At 44.7% G+C, this 16,969-nt stretch overlaps 1 protein-coding gene across 1 annotated transcript in view; it reads left to right on the top strand.

Moving 5' to 3' along the window:
* Positions 1–16,969, top strand: part of ACAD8 (acyl-CoA dehydrogenase family member 8) — a 29,891-nt gene that overhangs the window by 5,509 nt on the left and 7,413 nt on the right. Inside the window, exons 3-10 of the mRNA XM_040431091.1 lie at positions 3,215–3,384; positions 5,452–5,561; positions 6,057–6,133; positions 7,846–7,983; positions 9,596–9,731; positions 10,125–10,222; positions 10,304–10,456; positions 13,538–13,640. Of these exons, the coding sequence (XP_040287025.1) occupies positions 3,215–3,384; positions 5,452–5,561; positions 6,057–6,133; positions 7,846–7,983; positions 9,596–9,731; positions 10,125–10,222; positions 10,304–10,456; positions 13,538–13,640 (985 nt within the window). The remainder of the gene's footprint in view (positions 1–3,214; positions 3,385–5,451; positions 5,562–6,056; positions 6,134–7,845; positions 7,984–9,595; positions 9,732–10,124; positions 10,223–10,303; positions 10,457–13,537; positions 13,641–16,969) is intronic.

The following is a 16,969-nucleotide window of genomic DNA, read 5'->3' as shown; positions in this document are numbered from 1 at the left end:
AAATAAATGGGCCATACAAAAAAATACGGTGAAAAGCTGCTCCATGTAAAATGCCCTCAAAAGACAAGGGGGCACTGCCTCCGACTGGAGAGGAAAAAGTTCAGTCTCCAGAAGCGTCAAAGCTTCTTTACTGTAAGAACTGTGAATCTGTGGAATAGACTTCCTCAGGACGTGGTCACAGCAGGAACAGTGGACAGGTGTAAAAAGTGTTTAGATGAATTCTTGAAAGTAAGGCTACATGCACACGAACGTTATTTGTTTCCGTTCCATTTTTTTTTTTGCGGATAGGATGCAGACCCATTCATTTCAATGGGTCCGCAAAAAATGCGGACAGCACACCGTGTGCTGTCCGCATCAGTATGTCCGTTCCGTAGCCCCGCAAAAAAATAGAACATGTCCTATTCTTGTCCGTTTTAGGCATTGTTACAATGGATCGGCAAAAAAAAACGGATGGCATATGGATGTCATCCGTTTTTTCTTTTGCGGATCCGCAATTCGCGGACCGCAAAACACATACGGTCGTGTGCATGTAGCCTTATGCTTATGAAAACATGTAGAAATCTGAGTCTCACTTCCTTCTGGGATTCGCATCCCCACCTATCCCTTGGTTGAACTTGATGGACATGTCTTTTTTCAACCGTATTAACTATGTAACTATGTCGTAAACACTTATTAGGCCACATTCGTATCAGTAAGATAAGAACTGAGCTATAATGAGTGTTTATAAGGTCAGAGATAAGGAGCCATTAGCTGAGCTGCCTGACTGAAAATAATGAAAATTCAGATCCTGCTACTAGATAAACTCAAGGCTGCACAAAGACAGTGGTTCAACATTTTTAATAAAGACCAACTGAAAAAAATAATTTTTTGCTCAAAATATGTACAATGCAACAATAATAAAAAAAATTGCCTCCAAAAGGTGTCCATAGCCTTTAAGACAGTACTGGCAGGGGATGATTATCTGCTGTTTTTTTTTCTCAGATCTCGTTGCTTGGGTGCATTTTAACTCATCTCCATTAGGACACAGCTGTGATCTGCGACTACCGCTTAAGGTGGATTTACATGGCCTGAATATCGGACAGATTATCGGGAATGAATGTTCCTGTGAACGCTCGTTCCCAACAATCTGTCTATGTAAATGTGCCGCCGATCACCCGAGCAAAAACGCATGTAAATGCAGCGGTCTCCTTCACTGAACGAGCAGCTGACTATCAGGGAGGATCGCTTCCTCCCCGACAATCGGCTGTACACTGCAGCGTGTAAATGTGCCTTTAGCTACAGTGTCTACAAGGAGTCTGAGCTAGGGATCGACCGATTATCGGTTTTACCGATATTATCGGCCGATATTGAGGATTTTGACCGTTATCGGTATCGGCATCTATTTTGCCGATATACCAATAACGTATTGGGAACAATAGCGCTCTCAGCGCTCTCTGTGTTCCCTCCGCAGCACAGGGGAGAAGGAAGCAGTGTCTCCCTCCCCCCTGTGCCGCTGCTGCCGCCAATGAGGGGAGAGAAGATAAGAGGAGGGGAGGGGCTGTGGCCACCGCTCCACCAATGAAGAGAAATCTCTCATTAATTCATATACAGGAGGCGGGAGCTGGCTGCAGAATCACAAGTCCCTGCGGTCCGCGGTAGTTAACCCCTTGGGTGCCGCGGATCGCAGCTACCGCTCATAGAGGTCGGGAGCCGGCTATGTGATTCTGCAGCCAGCTCCCGCCTCCTGTATATGAATGATTGAGAGACTTATCTTCATTGGTGGCGCAGTGCGCCCAAGCCCCCCAGTATTAATCATTGGTGGCGCAGTGCGCCCCCCACCCCCATCCCAATAGTAAAAACATTGGTGGCGCAGTGCGCCTCCCCACCCAAGCGCCCCCCAGTAGGTTACCATGGCAGCCAGGACGCTATTGAAGCCCTGGCTGCCATGTTCAGCTCCCTGCTGCTGTGTGCACAGAGCACAGAGCAGCAGGGACAGTGTGAGCTCCTATTCACCCTGATAGAGATCTATCAGGGTGAATGGGACAAGGGTTCTAGTCCCTAAGGGGGCTAAAAGTTAGTAAAAAAAAAAAAAAACAAGATTTACAAAAAAAATAAAAAAAAATACAATAAACATATTAATTTTCAGCAGATTTGTGTAGGAAATTTTTTTTTTTTCTCAAAAATAAAAATACCCAGAATATCGGTATAAATTATCGGCTATCGGCCTGAAAGTTCACAAATTATTGGTATCGGCCCTAAAAAATCAATATCGGTCGATCCCTAGTCCACACCTTCTGTCTCATCATTGGCCTAGAGCGCTGCACTCTCCTCCCCATCCAGCTCTTCTTCTCAGATTGGATACTGTGTATAAACACCACATGCTCACAAGGAATTCAGTGTATAGAGAACTGATTGCTGTTAGGCCTCATGCACACGACTGTATCCATTTTGCGGTCTGCAGATTGCGCAAAATGCGGATCCTGTCCGAGTCTGTGGAGCTATTCACATGGCCATTTTTTAATGGCCAGTGAATAATGAACATCCAAAAGATAGGACGTGTCCTATTTTTGGCCGTTTTGATGGCCAGACGGTCTCCATTGAAATCAGTGGTCCTGTTTTCAGTGTCCATTTAGACAGAAGTACAAATGTCTAATGGCCAATGGGTACACTATGAAATAAAATACTCACCCATCCAGAGGAACTTGCCAGAACACCTCCTCCACACTGCGGGCAGCAGGACCTCCGGTCACATGTGATGTGAGGAGCATCAGGTCCTGCTGCCTCCACTGCGGCGCAAGTGTTCCCTTGAGTGCCTGTGGAGAGGTGAGTATTTTTTATTTTTTTTGTCGGCACTGTGGTGGGTGTGAGGCTGTTGGGGCATTATATATATGGGGCACAAAGGAGGCCATTATAGATACTGGGGCCATTAAAGGGGGCATTATATATAGTGAGGGCACTGTGGGGGGGCCATAATATATAGTAAGGGCACTGCAGGGGTTGGCGTTTTAAGTAGAAGCCAATGAAATTCATCTGTTTTTAGCATCCGTTAGAAACGGATGTTAAAAGCAAGTAGACGGCCACAAAATGGATGCACACGCTGATGCCCAATGTGAATGTACCCTAAAGGGGTGCCTGGAGGGTCTTTATACCAAGACCTACATATACTTACAGTATACTTTATATACTTTAGACCATTATCAGAGTAATGGCTGCAATGTTTCTCTGTTTTACATAGGAAATATTTCCAGTGAAGACCATGCAGAAGGCAGCAGAGCTCGGCTTTGGTGGAATTTACATTCGTCCTGATGTTGGAGGATCAGGGCTTTCTCGTCTAGATACTTCTATTATTTTTGAGGCCCTGTCTACAGGCTGTGTCAGCACGACGGCGTATATGAGCATCCACAAGTATGAGACATTATAATTTGGATCATTGTACTGAATTCCGGTTCAACCTTTCCTTTTTAGGTTTTGTACAAGAGTGATGCTTCCCCAAATAACCCCTTGAAATGAATCTCCACCTTGTCTCATCAGGCTATTTTCAGATCCAGAATTCTGTTGTGATTAATGTCTAAATATATGTTTAGAACGTTAAGGTGATTCCCCCACTGCCCTATAGAAAGGCTTTCAGAGGCTACTTTAGGGTAGTGTACCTCTTGGTGAGAGATCGTTGACTGCTAGACATGCCTCTACGACGCAATTGAAGACATTTTGGCAGAAAGAAAAGTGTCATGGAGCCCATTATGACAGCAAGTCACTGTTGCCTTTGTTTGTGTTGTTGTAGTGAATGAGAAACCTGGGCTTATATGGACCGGACCCTTATTGTCTTTAGAGACAAGTCCAGGTTCTGTTCCAAGGATGGTTGGGTTCGTGTATGGAGGCCTCATGGTGATCGCATTAATCCTGCCCTTGTTGTGGAGTGACGCACTGCCCCAACTGCTGGTGTGATAATCTGGGGAGCCATTACATATGACATTTGGTGACAGCTCAACGATATATGTGCAGGACATCCTGCGACCACATGTGTTGCCTCTCATGGAAGGGCTTCCAGCTGGCATTTTTCAGTAGGATAATTCTCTGCCACACACAGTATGGGTTTCCCAGGAATGTGTCCGCCAGATTGCAACTTTTCATTGACCTGCTCAGATGTATTGCCAATTGAGCATTTATGGGACCCAGTAGGACACCAGCTTCAGCAGCCTACGAGTGTGCTGGATCTACAGGCCTAGCTGCAACATCTGTGCGCAAATGTGCCTCAGGATACCATATGGGACCAGTATGCCTCCATGTCCAACCCTATCTCATTTTGTATCCGAAATATAGGCACCAACAGGATTCTAAAGCCTCCTTTTAATTGTAGCTTTCCCCAATAAACTTATCCGGTCACTCTAATATTGTTAGCACTTACATATATCACCATTGCACATCACACATACAAAGTTTCAAAACTCCTTTTTGGTGCATTATGTTTTTGTCATCTAGTGTATAACAACATGTTATTTACCACTAGAGGGCATATAGGAGCCAGCTGCATACTGTTTTCTGATTGAGTTTCATGTGTAGCTTGTATGCAGTAAGGTCCCCCTAGTGGCTGCTGAAGACAGTCATAATGTTGGGCTACTTTCACATTAGTGTTTTTTGCGGATCCGTCATGGATCTGCAAAAAACGCTTCCGTTACCATAATACAACCGCATGCATCTGTCATGAACCGATCCGGTTGTATTATGTCTTCTATAGCCATGACGGATCCGTCATGAACACCATTGAAAGTCAATGGGGGACGGATCCGTTTTCTATTGTGTCAGAGAAAACTAATCTGTCCTCATTGACTTACATTGTGTGTCAGGATGGATCCGTCTTACTCCGCACCACATCGCGGACAGAAAAACGCTGCTTGCAGTATTATTCTGTCCGCGATGGGAGCGCAACCAAACGGAACGGAATGCATTTTGGTGCACTCAGTTTCGTTCAGTTTAGTTTTGTCCCTATTGACAATGAATGGGGACAAAATTGAAGCGTTTTCTTCCGCTATTGAGATCCTATGACTGATCTCAATAGCGGAATTGAAAACGCTAATGTGAAAGTAGCCTTATATTTTAAATGGCATATCACTAGGATATATTATAATTTTATGATCGGTTGGCCTACTGATCCGGAGAATGAAGGGAGCACAGGTTTGGTGTACTGCTGCAGCCAGGAAGGCAGATGCCACTGTACTGGTGAGAAACAGTGATGGGAACTCAACGCTACCCCAGCCCCTTCATTCTCAGGATCTCAGAGGTCGATTTTTATATGAGCTTCAAGAGGTAGTCCCCTGAAATGGTTTTCACTTCACAGGTGTGCCCTGTCAGGTTTAATAAGTGGGATTTCTTTCCTATCAGGTCCCACTAATGCACGAGCGTTGTCATGTTTTTCCTACAGTAATGTCGTTTCTACTCATATTTTTTACTTTAATATTTCTCGTTTCTCTGCAGTATGTGTGTTTGGATGATCGATACGTTTGGGAACGATGAGCAGAGACATCGGTTTTGCCCCTCTCTCTGCACTATGGAGAAGTTTGCGTCTTACTGTCTGACAGAACCAGGTGAGATCTGATCACAAGTGGGGGCTCAGCCTCAGACTATACTTATAATATACTGGTATATATGTGATCACATGAGTAGATCTGTCCTTCACGTTCTAAGGGTCCATTAACACGTCCGTAAGTGTTTTGCGGATCCGCAAAACACAGACACCGGCAATGTGCGATCCGCAATTTGCAGACCGCACATCGCCGACACTATAATAGAGAATGCCTTTTCTGGTCCGCAATTGCGGACAGGAATAGGACATGTTCTATTTTTTTCGGGAACAAAATAGCAGAATCCGAAAATACGGATCCCGGAAATGCAGATCCGCATCCGTTCCAGCTCCATTGAAAGTGAATGGGTCCGCACCAGTTCTGCAAATGGCAGAACAGATGCGGACCCAAATTACAGACGTGTGAATGGACCCTTAATGGGTGTTCTATAGCTGAGCTGTACAGTAAATCTTCTTCATTTCTCCCTTATACAATGCATTCTGTATTATTCTCTTTCAGGCAGTGGCAGTGACGCAGCTTCTTTACTGACATCTGCAAAACGAGATGGCGATCACTACATCTTGAATGGATCCAAGGTGCCTTTCTTGTGCAAATGAAGTATTATTGCAATATACATATCATAAAAATATGGCTTGTTCTTTTACATTTTCCTCTCTGGTAGCGCCCTCTGCTGTTTCTCATCTGGCCAAAATTCTGTTCCACCCTCTCCTGCATTGAGTGGTCGACCAACATGCTCAATCGCTTCTGCTCCCTTCCCCTCGTAGGGATATCATAGAGAAGCAGGTAAAGCGGCCCAGGCACCCTTCATTCATCCCTACTTCTAAATTCATAGAAGTATATAGCTATATACAGTATATCCCTCTAGACAGTGGAGAAGGAACTTGTGTGTTGCATACCATAGTGTGAATCGCTGGAGCTGTCTGTGCAGGAGAGGAAGAAATGAAAACCCAATTTCAGATATTGGGCGTGGACGGCAGGGATTACAAGAGCTGACCGCAGTATGCTCCTGGTTGATGCAGAAGCCTGATGGTCACTTGTGATGAGCTGATGCCTGCCCTCAGAAACGGAAAGGGAATGTGTCATCAGAAAAGGACCTATTATTTTTAATTATGTTTTTATGGTAAACACCTTTTAAAAAAAAAAAATTGTGATGTTTAAACAAAACCCATAAAATCCTGCAGTTTTCGCACTGGCCACTAAGCCTTATAATAGGCGCCACTTCTTGGTCTGTACAGATCACTTTACTGCAGTTACCTGCTTATCTGTCATTCCAATCCTACCTGTAATGATATCACCTCTGTGTATAGATAAAGACAGGGTACACCATTCACAATAGTTGATAATAAAAGCTTATCTATTCTTTCCTTGCACAATGGCCTCCGCACAGGTCACAGTGCATGCCCAGAAAACACTCCCATAGAAGTCAATGAGGTCCCCTCCTGACCATGGTGTCTATGGACCATGGGGCTGCCGTAAAGCTATTTTCTTAATGCTTTCTAAATGCTGTTAAGAACAACTCAGACAAGATGGCCGCCCCCCCATAATCTTGTACAGGAAATAGGATAAATAAATCTGCAATCAGAAAATAAAACCAGATTAGAAGAAAGGGAGATACGTTACCATCTGGTTTTAACTGTTAGAAAATACATTTTGGTGACACTTTCCAGAGCTGCAGAGAGGCGAGTTAAACGAGCTAAAAGGGTAAAAATTACACTGGAGAGCAACATGTATGCATTGATATAGTTAACATTATGTCTGTTGATCCAGATATTTTTTTTCCTTCAATTTGTTCTGTTTTCGATGGGGAGAAAGCTGTTGCCAGACATCTATGGTGGCAGCTTATCTTCTGTGAAAACAAAATGATTGGGTATTAAAATTTAACGCACCCAGTCCATCTCTCCCTCAATATCCTTTGCCGGTGGAGAATCAAAGGCACCCCGTACACATTAGGATCCATTCACACGTCCGTAGAATGTGTCCGCACCCGTTCCGCAATTATCTATGGGGCAGAAATGGATGCGGCCAGCACACAGTATGCTATCCTCATTTCCAGGGCGCGGCCCCAGCCGTTCTATGGGGGTGACGGCCGGGTGTATTGGGGATCCGCAGTACACTATGGACGTGTAAATGGACCCTTAGACTGTTGGCCAAGCTTCTTGAAAATGGCATGTTTGACCACAATAGTCTAATGTGTATGGGGGCCTACAGCAATATCAGTACATCTGTGTAAATGTCGTGTTTTGTAGAGTGCAGCTCGTTCTCACTCTCCTCTTCTCTCTCTTTCCAGGCATTTATCAGCGGTGGTGGTGACACAGATGTGTATGTAGTGATGTGTAGAACAGGGGGCAGCGGATCTCGGGGTATATCCTGCCTGGTGGTAGAGAAAGAGACACCGGGGCTCAGCTTTGGAAAGAAAGAGAAAAAGGTAAGAGAGGAGTTACAGATTCTAGGACTTTGCTTCTTTCGGTATTTTCATATTGTAACCAGCCATCACTAGCATGCTACATAGCCTGAATGACATCACAGTCATTACCAGTGACCTCATAGTGACATCAGCATGCAGCAACAGACTACATACATAGACTGCTAGGTAGCTACATAGTGTGATCTCACTGTCCTCTGTGACATCATCATCCAGTAACAAACTACAAACATAGACTGTGTGACCTCACTGTCATCTGTGACATCATCACCCTCTGTAACAAACTGCATACATAGACTGTGACCTCACTGTCCTCTGTGACATCATCCCGTACCAAACTTCATACATAGACTGTGTGACCTGTCTTCTGTGACATCATCATGCAGCAACAGACTACATACATAGACTGCTAGGTAGCTACATAGTGTGATCTCACTGTCCTCTGTGACATCATCACCCTCTGTAACAAACTGCATACATAGACTGTGTGACCTCACAGTCCTCTGTGACATCATCATCCCATACCAAACTTCATACATAGACTGTGTGACCTCACTGTCCTCTGTGACATCATCACCCTCTGTCGAAAACTGCATGCATAGACTGTGACCTCACCGTCCTCTGTGACATCATCCCGTACCAAACTTCATACATAGACTGTGTGACCTGTCTTCTGTGACATCATCATGCAGCAACAGACTACATACATAGACTGCTAGGTAGCTACATAGTGTGATCTCACTGTCCTCTGTGACATCATCACCCTCTGTAACAAACTGCATACATAAACTGTGTGACCTCACTGTCCTCTGTGACATCATTACCCTCTGTAACAAACTGCATACATAGACTGTGTGACCTCACTGTCTTCTGTGACATCATCTAGTAACTAAATGCATACATAGACTGTGTGACCTCACTGTCCTCTGTGACATCATCACCCTCTGTAACAAACTGCATACATTGACTTTGTGACCTCACTGTCCTCTGTCATATCACCGTCCATTAACAGACTATATACATAGACTGCTAGATAGACTGTGTGAGCTCACTGTCATTTGTGACATCATCATCCACTACTGCAAACTGTCCTCTGTGACATCATCCATTAACAGACTTCATACATAGACCATGTGAGACATGTAGATATGAAACCCAACCTTTTCATCATTCACTTTTGGTCTCTTAGCTCAAAGCTGGAGCAACATTTCCTCTGTAAAACATTAACAATTAGAATTGCTGAATCCTTTTTGTAACAGGACATTACTGTACGTCTATAAATCAGTGCAAATCCATTCACAAGGTTTTTCACGGGTCATAAGGCTTTCTGTGTGAGTAGCAGAACCACCTTATGCCTCTCCCCTTAGTGATATCACCATTGCTTAGGGATTTGATAATAGACATGAAGAGCGGCTGGGCATACATGTGTAGATTTACACGCGTTCAGGGTCTGTAGAAAGCTAGGTAACGCTCCCTTATGAGGACTACGTATCAATCTGCACTGTCATGGACTGTTGTATGTAACTGTGTATATTAGTGCTGATTTATAGGCCATTCAGGGTATGATCCTACGTGTAATACATTATCTTATGCTCACCAATGATTTCTGCCACAGGTCGGGTGGAACTCGCAGCCAACAAGAGCGGTGATATTTGAGGACTGTGCCGTCCCTGTGACAAACCGTCTCGGGGAGGAAGGCCAAGGCTTCGGCATTGCCATGAGAGGACTGAATGGAGGGAGGATAAATATAGGTAAGAGCCTGTAGATCTCCACCGTGCCCTGACATTGCTATAAGGGTTGCATACAAATCTGAGCCAGGGCCTAACACCCTGGGATCCACTCAGCCACAAAACTGCACAACTGATATGGTAGAGACTATATAGCGTCTATCTAGGTTGTCATCGTTGGCGGGGAAGATGTTGGAAGTTAGGTGGACGGTCTAGACCAGGCATGCTCAACCTGCGGCTCTCCAGCTGTTGTAAAACTACAACTCCCACAATGCCCTGCTGTAGGCTGATAGCTGTAGGCTATTTGGGCATGCTGGGAGTTTTAGTTCTGCAACAGCTGGATGGCCGCAGGTTGAGCATGCCTGGTCTAGGACATCCAAGTTGTGCCTTTCTTCTTGGACTTATATTATATTCCAGCATCCTGTTCGCTTGGTGCAGCCCACGCCTCAGTATTACTCTCTCGAGATCACCTTACAGTGCGGAAGCAGTTTGGGGAGCCCCTTGCTAATAATCAGGTAATGTTCTATTACTGTACCTTACCTATATAGGATACATTCATCATGGGGTGTTATTGGGTAACCATATTTTTGCCTCAGTATCTTCAATTCCGACTGGCAGAGATGGCGACACAGCTGGTTACTGCCCGGCTCATTGTACGCCATGCGGCTCGAGCTCTGCAGGAAGACCACAACGATGCGGCAACGCTCTGCGCTATGGCAAAATTATACGCTACAGACGAATGTTTTAAGGTGAGCAGACACAAAGGAATAAGTTTACCATTTCTAGTTTGTTACCACAAGACATCGAATTGTCAGACATTTTATTCCAAGCAATAGAAGTTAAATGTGTAGATTATTTACAGATGTGCAGTGTCCGCTCTCCTGCATCACCAGTGCGACCAGACTGTCATTCACTGTACGATGCCCCATTATGGTGGAGTCTCAGGTACAACATGGCACTGATGTATTTCACATGAAAATAGTCTCACATGTAACCCCCTCCTCCCCAAAGTATGCCACCTAGGGAGAGTCCTGAAAATAGTGCCGCATGTCAAGTACTGACCCTGAAGGTAGTGTTCTGAAAAAAGTGCAAAACAACATGTAGTGCCCCTGAAAGTAGGTATAGTGCGGCTGAAATTAGTGCCACACATGCAGTGCCCCTACAAATAATGCCAGGCATGCAGTTACCCTGAAAATAGTGTCATAGGCTGAAATTAGTGCCACCTTGCAGTGCCCCTGAAAATAATGCTAGGCATGCAGTTACCCTGAAAGTAGGTATAGTACGGCTGAAATAGTGTCATAGGCTGAAATTAGTATTCCTTGCCACTTCTCAGCAACAGTCCAGCGGTATCTGCTGCATTAAAAATAAATGTAAAAGAAAGGTGCCCCTTCCTTAGGGCAGGTTTCAATTAGTCAGTGTTTGATCAGTGATTGTGAGCCAAAACCAGGAGTGGAGCCTACACAGACATAAGGTATAAGGGGAAGATTTGCTCCTGTTCTTTTTTTTTTTTTTTTTGAGCTCAGAATCTCTGATGAAAATCACTAATCCAACACTGACTGTGTGAAAGCAGTCTAAAGCTGCCCATACACATTCAGTGGATGTCGGGAGAACAATCGTTCAGCCAACAGCTATGTCTGCCGTCTCCCTCCCGGTTGAACAAAAGGATCGGCCCATCCTTGTCTCCCCTGACAGATGATGTTGTTGGAAGCTCTCCACGCATACACTACTCCCAACAAGTAGTTGGCTTGTGGGTGAAATTTCAGGATGGACCTAAAATGCTCCTTTACAGGTGAACATAATGTGATCTTATCTAAACTTTTGAATGCACATGTCCTACTGTTTGCACAACTGAGCTACGAGTGTCATAAAAAAAATAAAAAAAAATAACAGAAAACAGATAATAATGCAGTTACATAACAGATGTAAGCATTAGATATGGACTAAGCCCTCACCATGATATGATACAATCCGAGACTCTTAGCCAATATATTTTGATCAAAACACATCTGTGCCCGCCTACCTGCGTAAGGTGGTCTCAGTCAGTCAGGTCCTACTCTAAACCTACCTATGCCGTTGGGCATCTACATTCAGGAGAGCAGATCCTGCACATATAGTGTGCTGCTCCTAGTCACCTCTATATGCATCTAGCAACCAATGAGAGGAGGAGCACACACACACCTATATGTACCACCTAATCAAGGCAGCCTGTGGGATGGGGGGGGCAAAAGTGCACAAGAATGCCACTCCCAGGATATAATAGAAGCACATTTACACTTGAAGGTGCCACCCCTCAACTGTATACTACAAAATAAACAAAAAAAATAAAAAAATCACAGAAAAAAAAAAAAGATAAAAAGCAAAGATAAAAACATCCTGCATGATATGAAATAAATATGCAAATGTCTATGGATACATTTATGAAAAATTCGCTGAAAACATAAAATAATGCACTAACATAACAGATGCAAGCAATATATAGACTAAGCCCTCACTCTGATATTACAAAATCCAAGACTCTTAGCCAATATATTTTTATCAAAACGCATCTGTGCCCGCCTACCCGTGTCAGAGTGTCATCAGCAGGATGCAACAGAGATACAGAGAGACTGAAGAGTCACAGAAAGGCATAGAAGTGGACGTCCTCGGGTCACATCCCACACTGATGATCAATGCCCTGTGGAGCCAGAAGATGATTGCCACACAACTCCAGGCACATTTAGGGGAGGTGAATGGCACCCAAGTGTCACGTTAGTCCATTTGAAACAGTTTACATCAGCGTGGTCTGCGCTCTAGGCAACCTGCAAGGGTACCTGATCACAGGAGTCATTGTCTTGCATCCAGGGAGCATTTATGCTGGATGTGGGTGCAGTGGGCCTCAGTGCTGTTCACTGATGAGTCAATTCACGCTGAACAGCAATGATGGCCACCAATGATGTTGGGGACATCAAGGAGAGCGCTATGCATCAGCCACTGTTGTCACCAGATGAGCCTTTGGTGGTGGTGGTGTTAGTGTAGGCAGGTGTCTAGTCAATACTGAACTGCCCTACACTTTGTGAATGGTACAGTGACAAGCCCATACTACTTGAAGAACATCATTAATCCAGTAATTGTGCCTCTGCATGAACAACACAGGCCTAATTTTATCTACATGGATTACAATGCACCAGGACATCGAGGTCGCATCATGAGGGAACTGCTGCTGGAGACTGGGGTACCTCAAATGGAGTTGCCTGTACTTTCTCCAGACCTGAATCCCATTGAAAACCTATGGGATCAGCTGAGTCATCGTGTAGAGGCTTGTAACTCTGCATTCCAGAACCTCAATGACCTGAGGGCCCCCCTTCAAGAAGAGTGGGATGCCATGCCTCGGCAGACAATAAGGTGACTTGTGAACAGCATGAGACGTCGTCAAGTTGTAAATGATGCTCAAGGCCACAAGACAAGTGATTGAGACACTGACATTTTGTGGGGGTACACCCGCCGCTGGTGTTGGCTTTTGTTTAAAAAAAATTGTTTGAGTTGAGGAAATCACCATTACATGCTTCTACTTAAACGCCCTACTTTCATGATATAATATCACTGTAGTGGGAACTTTTACATTTTCCATAAATTTCACCTGAAAGCCAAATATCCCTAACTTTTTTGTGAGTAGTGTATTACTGTGTCGGCTGAACCCACCATTCTTGTATACGTATAATGTGTATGGCCAGCTTTATTCTGCCACCCTAGCAAATACAGACTCGAGAATGGTGAATGCAGCTTCGGAATGCAGGCTGTAACTCCAGATCAGCACCAAGGTGGCTCCACCTAATGATCTTTTCTGTCCGTAGGTCTGTAACCAGGCTCTGCAGATGCATGGAGGTTATGGCTACCTGAAGGACTATGCTGTCCAGCAGTTTGTCCGGGATATTCGCGTTCATCAGATCCTCGAGGGTGCGTGTTACAGCTGACAGTGAGCAAAGATTTCGTATGCACAGTGTTAGACTGGGGTGCCTAGGGCCCACCAGAGGAACCGATTCTGGGGCCTACCCTATAGCTACATGGTAATGTTAGGGTACGTCCACATGGGACATAAATGCTGCAGATTTGCTGCACGTAAATTTGTGGCAACAAATCCAGTGTTTCCGTGCCAGGAAAGTGGATTTGGATTTTAAGAAATCTCATCCACATGCTTTTAATAAAATTCACAGCATAAATTTGACTGCAGTGCAGATTTTAAAGGGAACCTGTCATCAACGTTATGCTGACCTCACCGAGTGACAGAAATGCTGATTTCAGCGATGTGTCCCTCATGAGCTAACAGTAAATGTCTGCAGAGAACCAGCATCATAATCATTACAGCCCAGGCCTTGAAAAGAGTCACATCTACCTGAGAAGAGTCCTGGTTATTCATAATCTCCTGCTCTCTCACCCATCTGCTGATGATTGGCAGTTCTCTCCTAGAGAGAAAGGGAGAAAACTAGGTAGAAGACTGTCAGTCATCAGCAGGTGGCAGGGAGAGCAGGAATTCATGAATAACCAGGACTCTTCTCAGGTGGCCGGGACTCTTTTCCAGGCCCAGTCTGCAAGGGTTGTGATGTTGGTTCTCGGCAACCACTTACTTTTAACTTTTAAATGACAGACCGCTGAAATCAACTCACCTGTCTCTACTTAATGCTGCCGTTAGTATGGATAGCATAAAGTTGATGACAGGTTCCCTTTAAATCAGCGGCATGATTTGGGGTGGATTTTACTGCTGCAGATTTGCAGTGGACGGACCCTCACCTCTTCTATTTTTTAGGGCTTAAAGGGAACCTGTCACCTCCCAAGTGCATGTAAACCCGCCAGCAGTACCTCAGAGTAGCCCGCAGTGTGATACTCATTATATTTTTCATCCTGCAGTCCGATGCTGCATAAGGTCATTAAACTATTTTTTATTCTCCTTCCGCGCAATTTTGCATGTCAGCTTGAAGTCAGCTCGAAGTCATGGGGGCAGCGGCCTCCTTGCTTCAAGTCAAGGTAACCGTGCCCCTTCTTGCTTTTGAGTGACATCCCACAGTCCGGCTTCGCATGTGCCGCTGAAACACTGCGAACAGCAGCCGTCTGACATGGGATTGTGCAGTAAAACAGAGGGCACCGGACTTGGGAAAGCGAAGCCGAACTGCGGGCTGTCACTCAAAGGCAAGAGGGGGCGCGGTTACCTTGACTTGCAACAAGGAGGCTGCTGCCCCCTTGACTTCAAGCCGACATGCAAAATTGCGCGGACGGAGGATAAAAGATCGTTTTCTGACCTTATGCAACATCTGACTGCAGGATGAAAAAAATTATTAGTATCACACTGCGGGCTACTCGGAGGTACTGCTGGCGCGTTTACATGCATTTGGGAGGTGACAGGTTCCCTTTAACACACATGAACATTACACCAAACTGTAATGGGCACTGCCATAACGCAATATTGTAGAAAATCAATACTGATCATGGGTTTCTGTACTCCAGGTCCCCCCACCCCACCAGTCATCCTGAATTCCTAAAAGTTATTAATCTCAGATTTTTGTTTACACGGACACCATGTCTCCTCCACAAAATGGCTGTCCGTTGAGGTTTAAAAGGGTTATCCGATAATTGGTTTTGATGACCTAGTCTCTGGATAGGTATCAGATCGGCAGGGTTCCCGAGGCAGGTTCTCCGTGAGCGTTGCGGCCTCTTCCTAGGACATGAGACGTCACGTTCATCGATCACATGGCCTAGTTACAGCTCAACCCCAATGAAGTGAATGGGGTTGAGCTGCAGTACTATGCACAGCTGCTATACTTTGTATGGCACTGTGCTTGGAGAGATGCTGGGATTCGATTGTGCGCAGCGGCTCCCTGTAACAGCTGATCAGAGGGGGTGCTGGGCCCCCCGCCGATCTGATAATGATGACCTATATTTACCAGAACAACCACTTTAAGTGAAGAAGCACACATACAGCCATATGTACATGGATGACGGGGATGCAGAACTGACAGGAGCGCCATGGCCCCTTCAGTGTAATGATCGGCAGGGACACTGGACCCCCACTAATCAGTCATTTATGGCCCAAATTCCATTGGGAATTGATATTCTGCACAGGTAGCAAGATGACAAACTGAGGGACACAGCAAAGTAGAGGAAGAGGGAAAAGGAGGAGATGTCACCTGCAGTCATATGTAACACTACAGATAACACACAGTGATAACTCTGAGTACAGATAATGTAGTAGATGTTACCTGCAGTCCTATGTAACACAACAGATAACACAGTGACAGCTCTCTCACTACTCATAATATAGTAGATGTTACCTGTTGTCCTATGTAACATTAAAGGGGTTCTCCGAGAATTAAGAAAATGAAAATACTTAAATATTACTTTATTATAAATATTTTCCCAAATACCTTATGGCTTGTTTTGTCTGAGAAGCAGTCATCAGGGGAAATAAAATTGCCGCTGTCCTATTAGTACACTCAAAACCTGTCCTAAATCACACAGGAAGACAAGTTACTTCACAACTCTGAGGTAAAGAGCTGCCTCATCCTCCTCACTGCTCTGCTTGTCTTGGATTGTGATCCTGAATACAGTTTAATATGATCTTCAACTGATCCTCTATAGGAATGGAGTTTATGAGGAGACATGAAGTACAGATAGGAGGTGGCGGTCTGGATAATGAGCAGCCCTTGTTTTCAGTCTCCATTACCACAGCCCCACTTTACAACAGTCTTTGCTGTCTGTACTTCATGTCTCCTCATGAACTCTATTCCCACAGAGATTCAGCTGAAGACTTATCAGATGTATGTATGTATTGAGGTTGAGGCAGCTTGTTAGCTCAGTGCTCTGAATTAACTTGTCCTGCTGTGTGATTAGGGCAGGTTTTGTGTGTACTAATAGGACGGCGGTCATTTTATTTCTCCTAATGATTGCTCCTTTAATAAAGCCAGCCATTATAACTAATGAAAGGTATTTGGGAATGTATTTATAATAAAGTAATATTTAAGTATTTTCATTTTCTTAATTCCCGGAGAACCCCTTTAAAGATCACACAGTGATAAGTCCCTGAGTACAGATAATGTACTGTAATAGATGATCCTTCAGTCCTATGTCACATTACAGATAATTCAGAGGTGTACCAGGCTGCTGATACTGATGACCTATCTTCAGGATAGGTCGTTAATATATGATGGGTGAGGGTCTGACACCTGGCACCCCCACCGATCAGCTGTTCCCTGCAGCCTCCAGCACTGGAACTAGCACATGGAATACAACCGGAA

The sequence above is a fragment of the Bufo bufo genome, chromosome 1 (assembly GCF_905171765.1).
Source record: "Bufo bufo chromosome 1, aBufBuf1.1, whole genome shotgun sequence".
NCBI classification, from domain to species: Eukaryota; Metazoa; Chordata; class Amphibia; order Anura; family Bufonidae; genus Bufo; species Bufo bufo.
The sequence above is the reverse complement of the archived record's forward strand: the minus strand, read 5'-3'. Positions and strand labels throughout refer to the sequence as shown.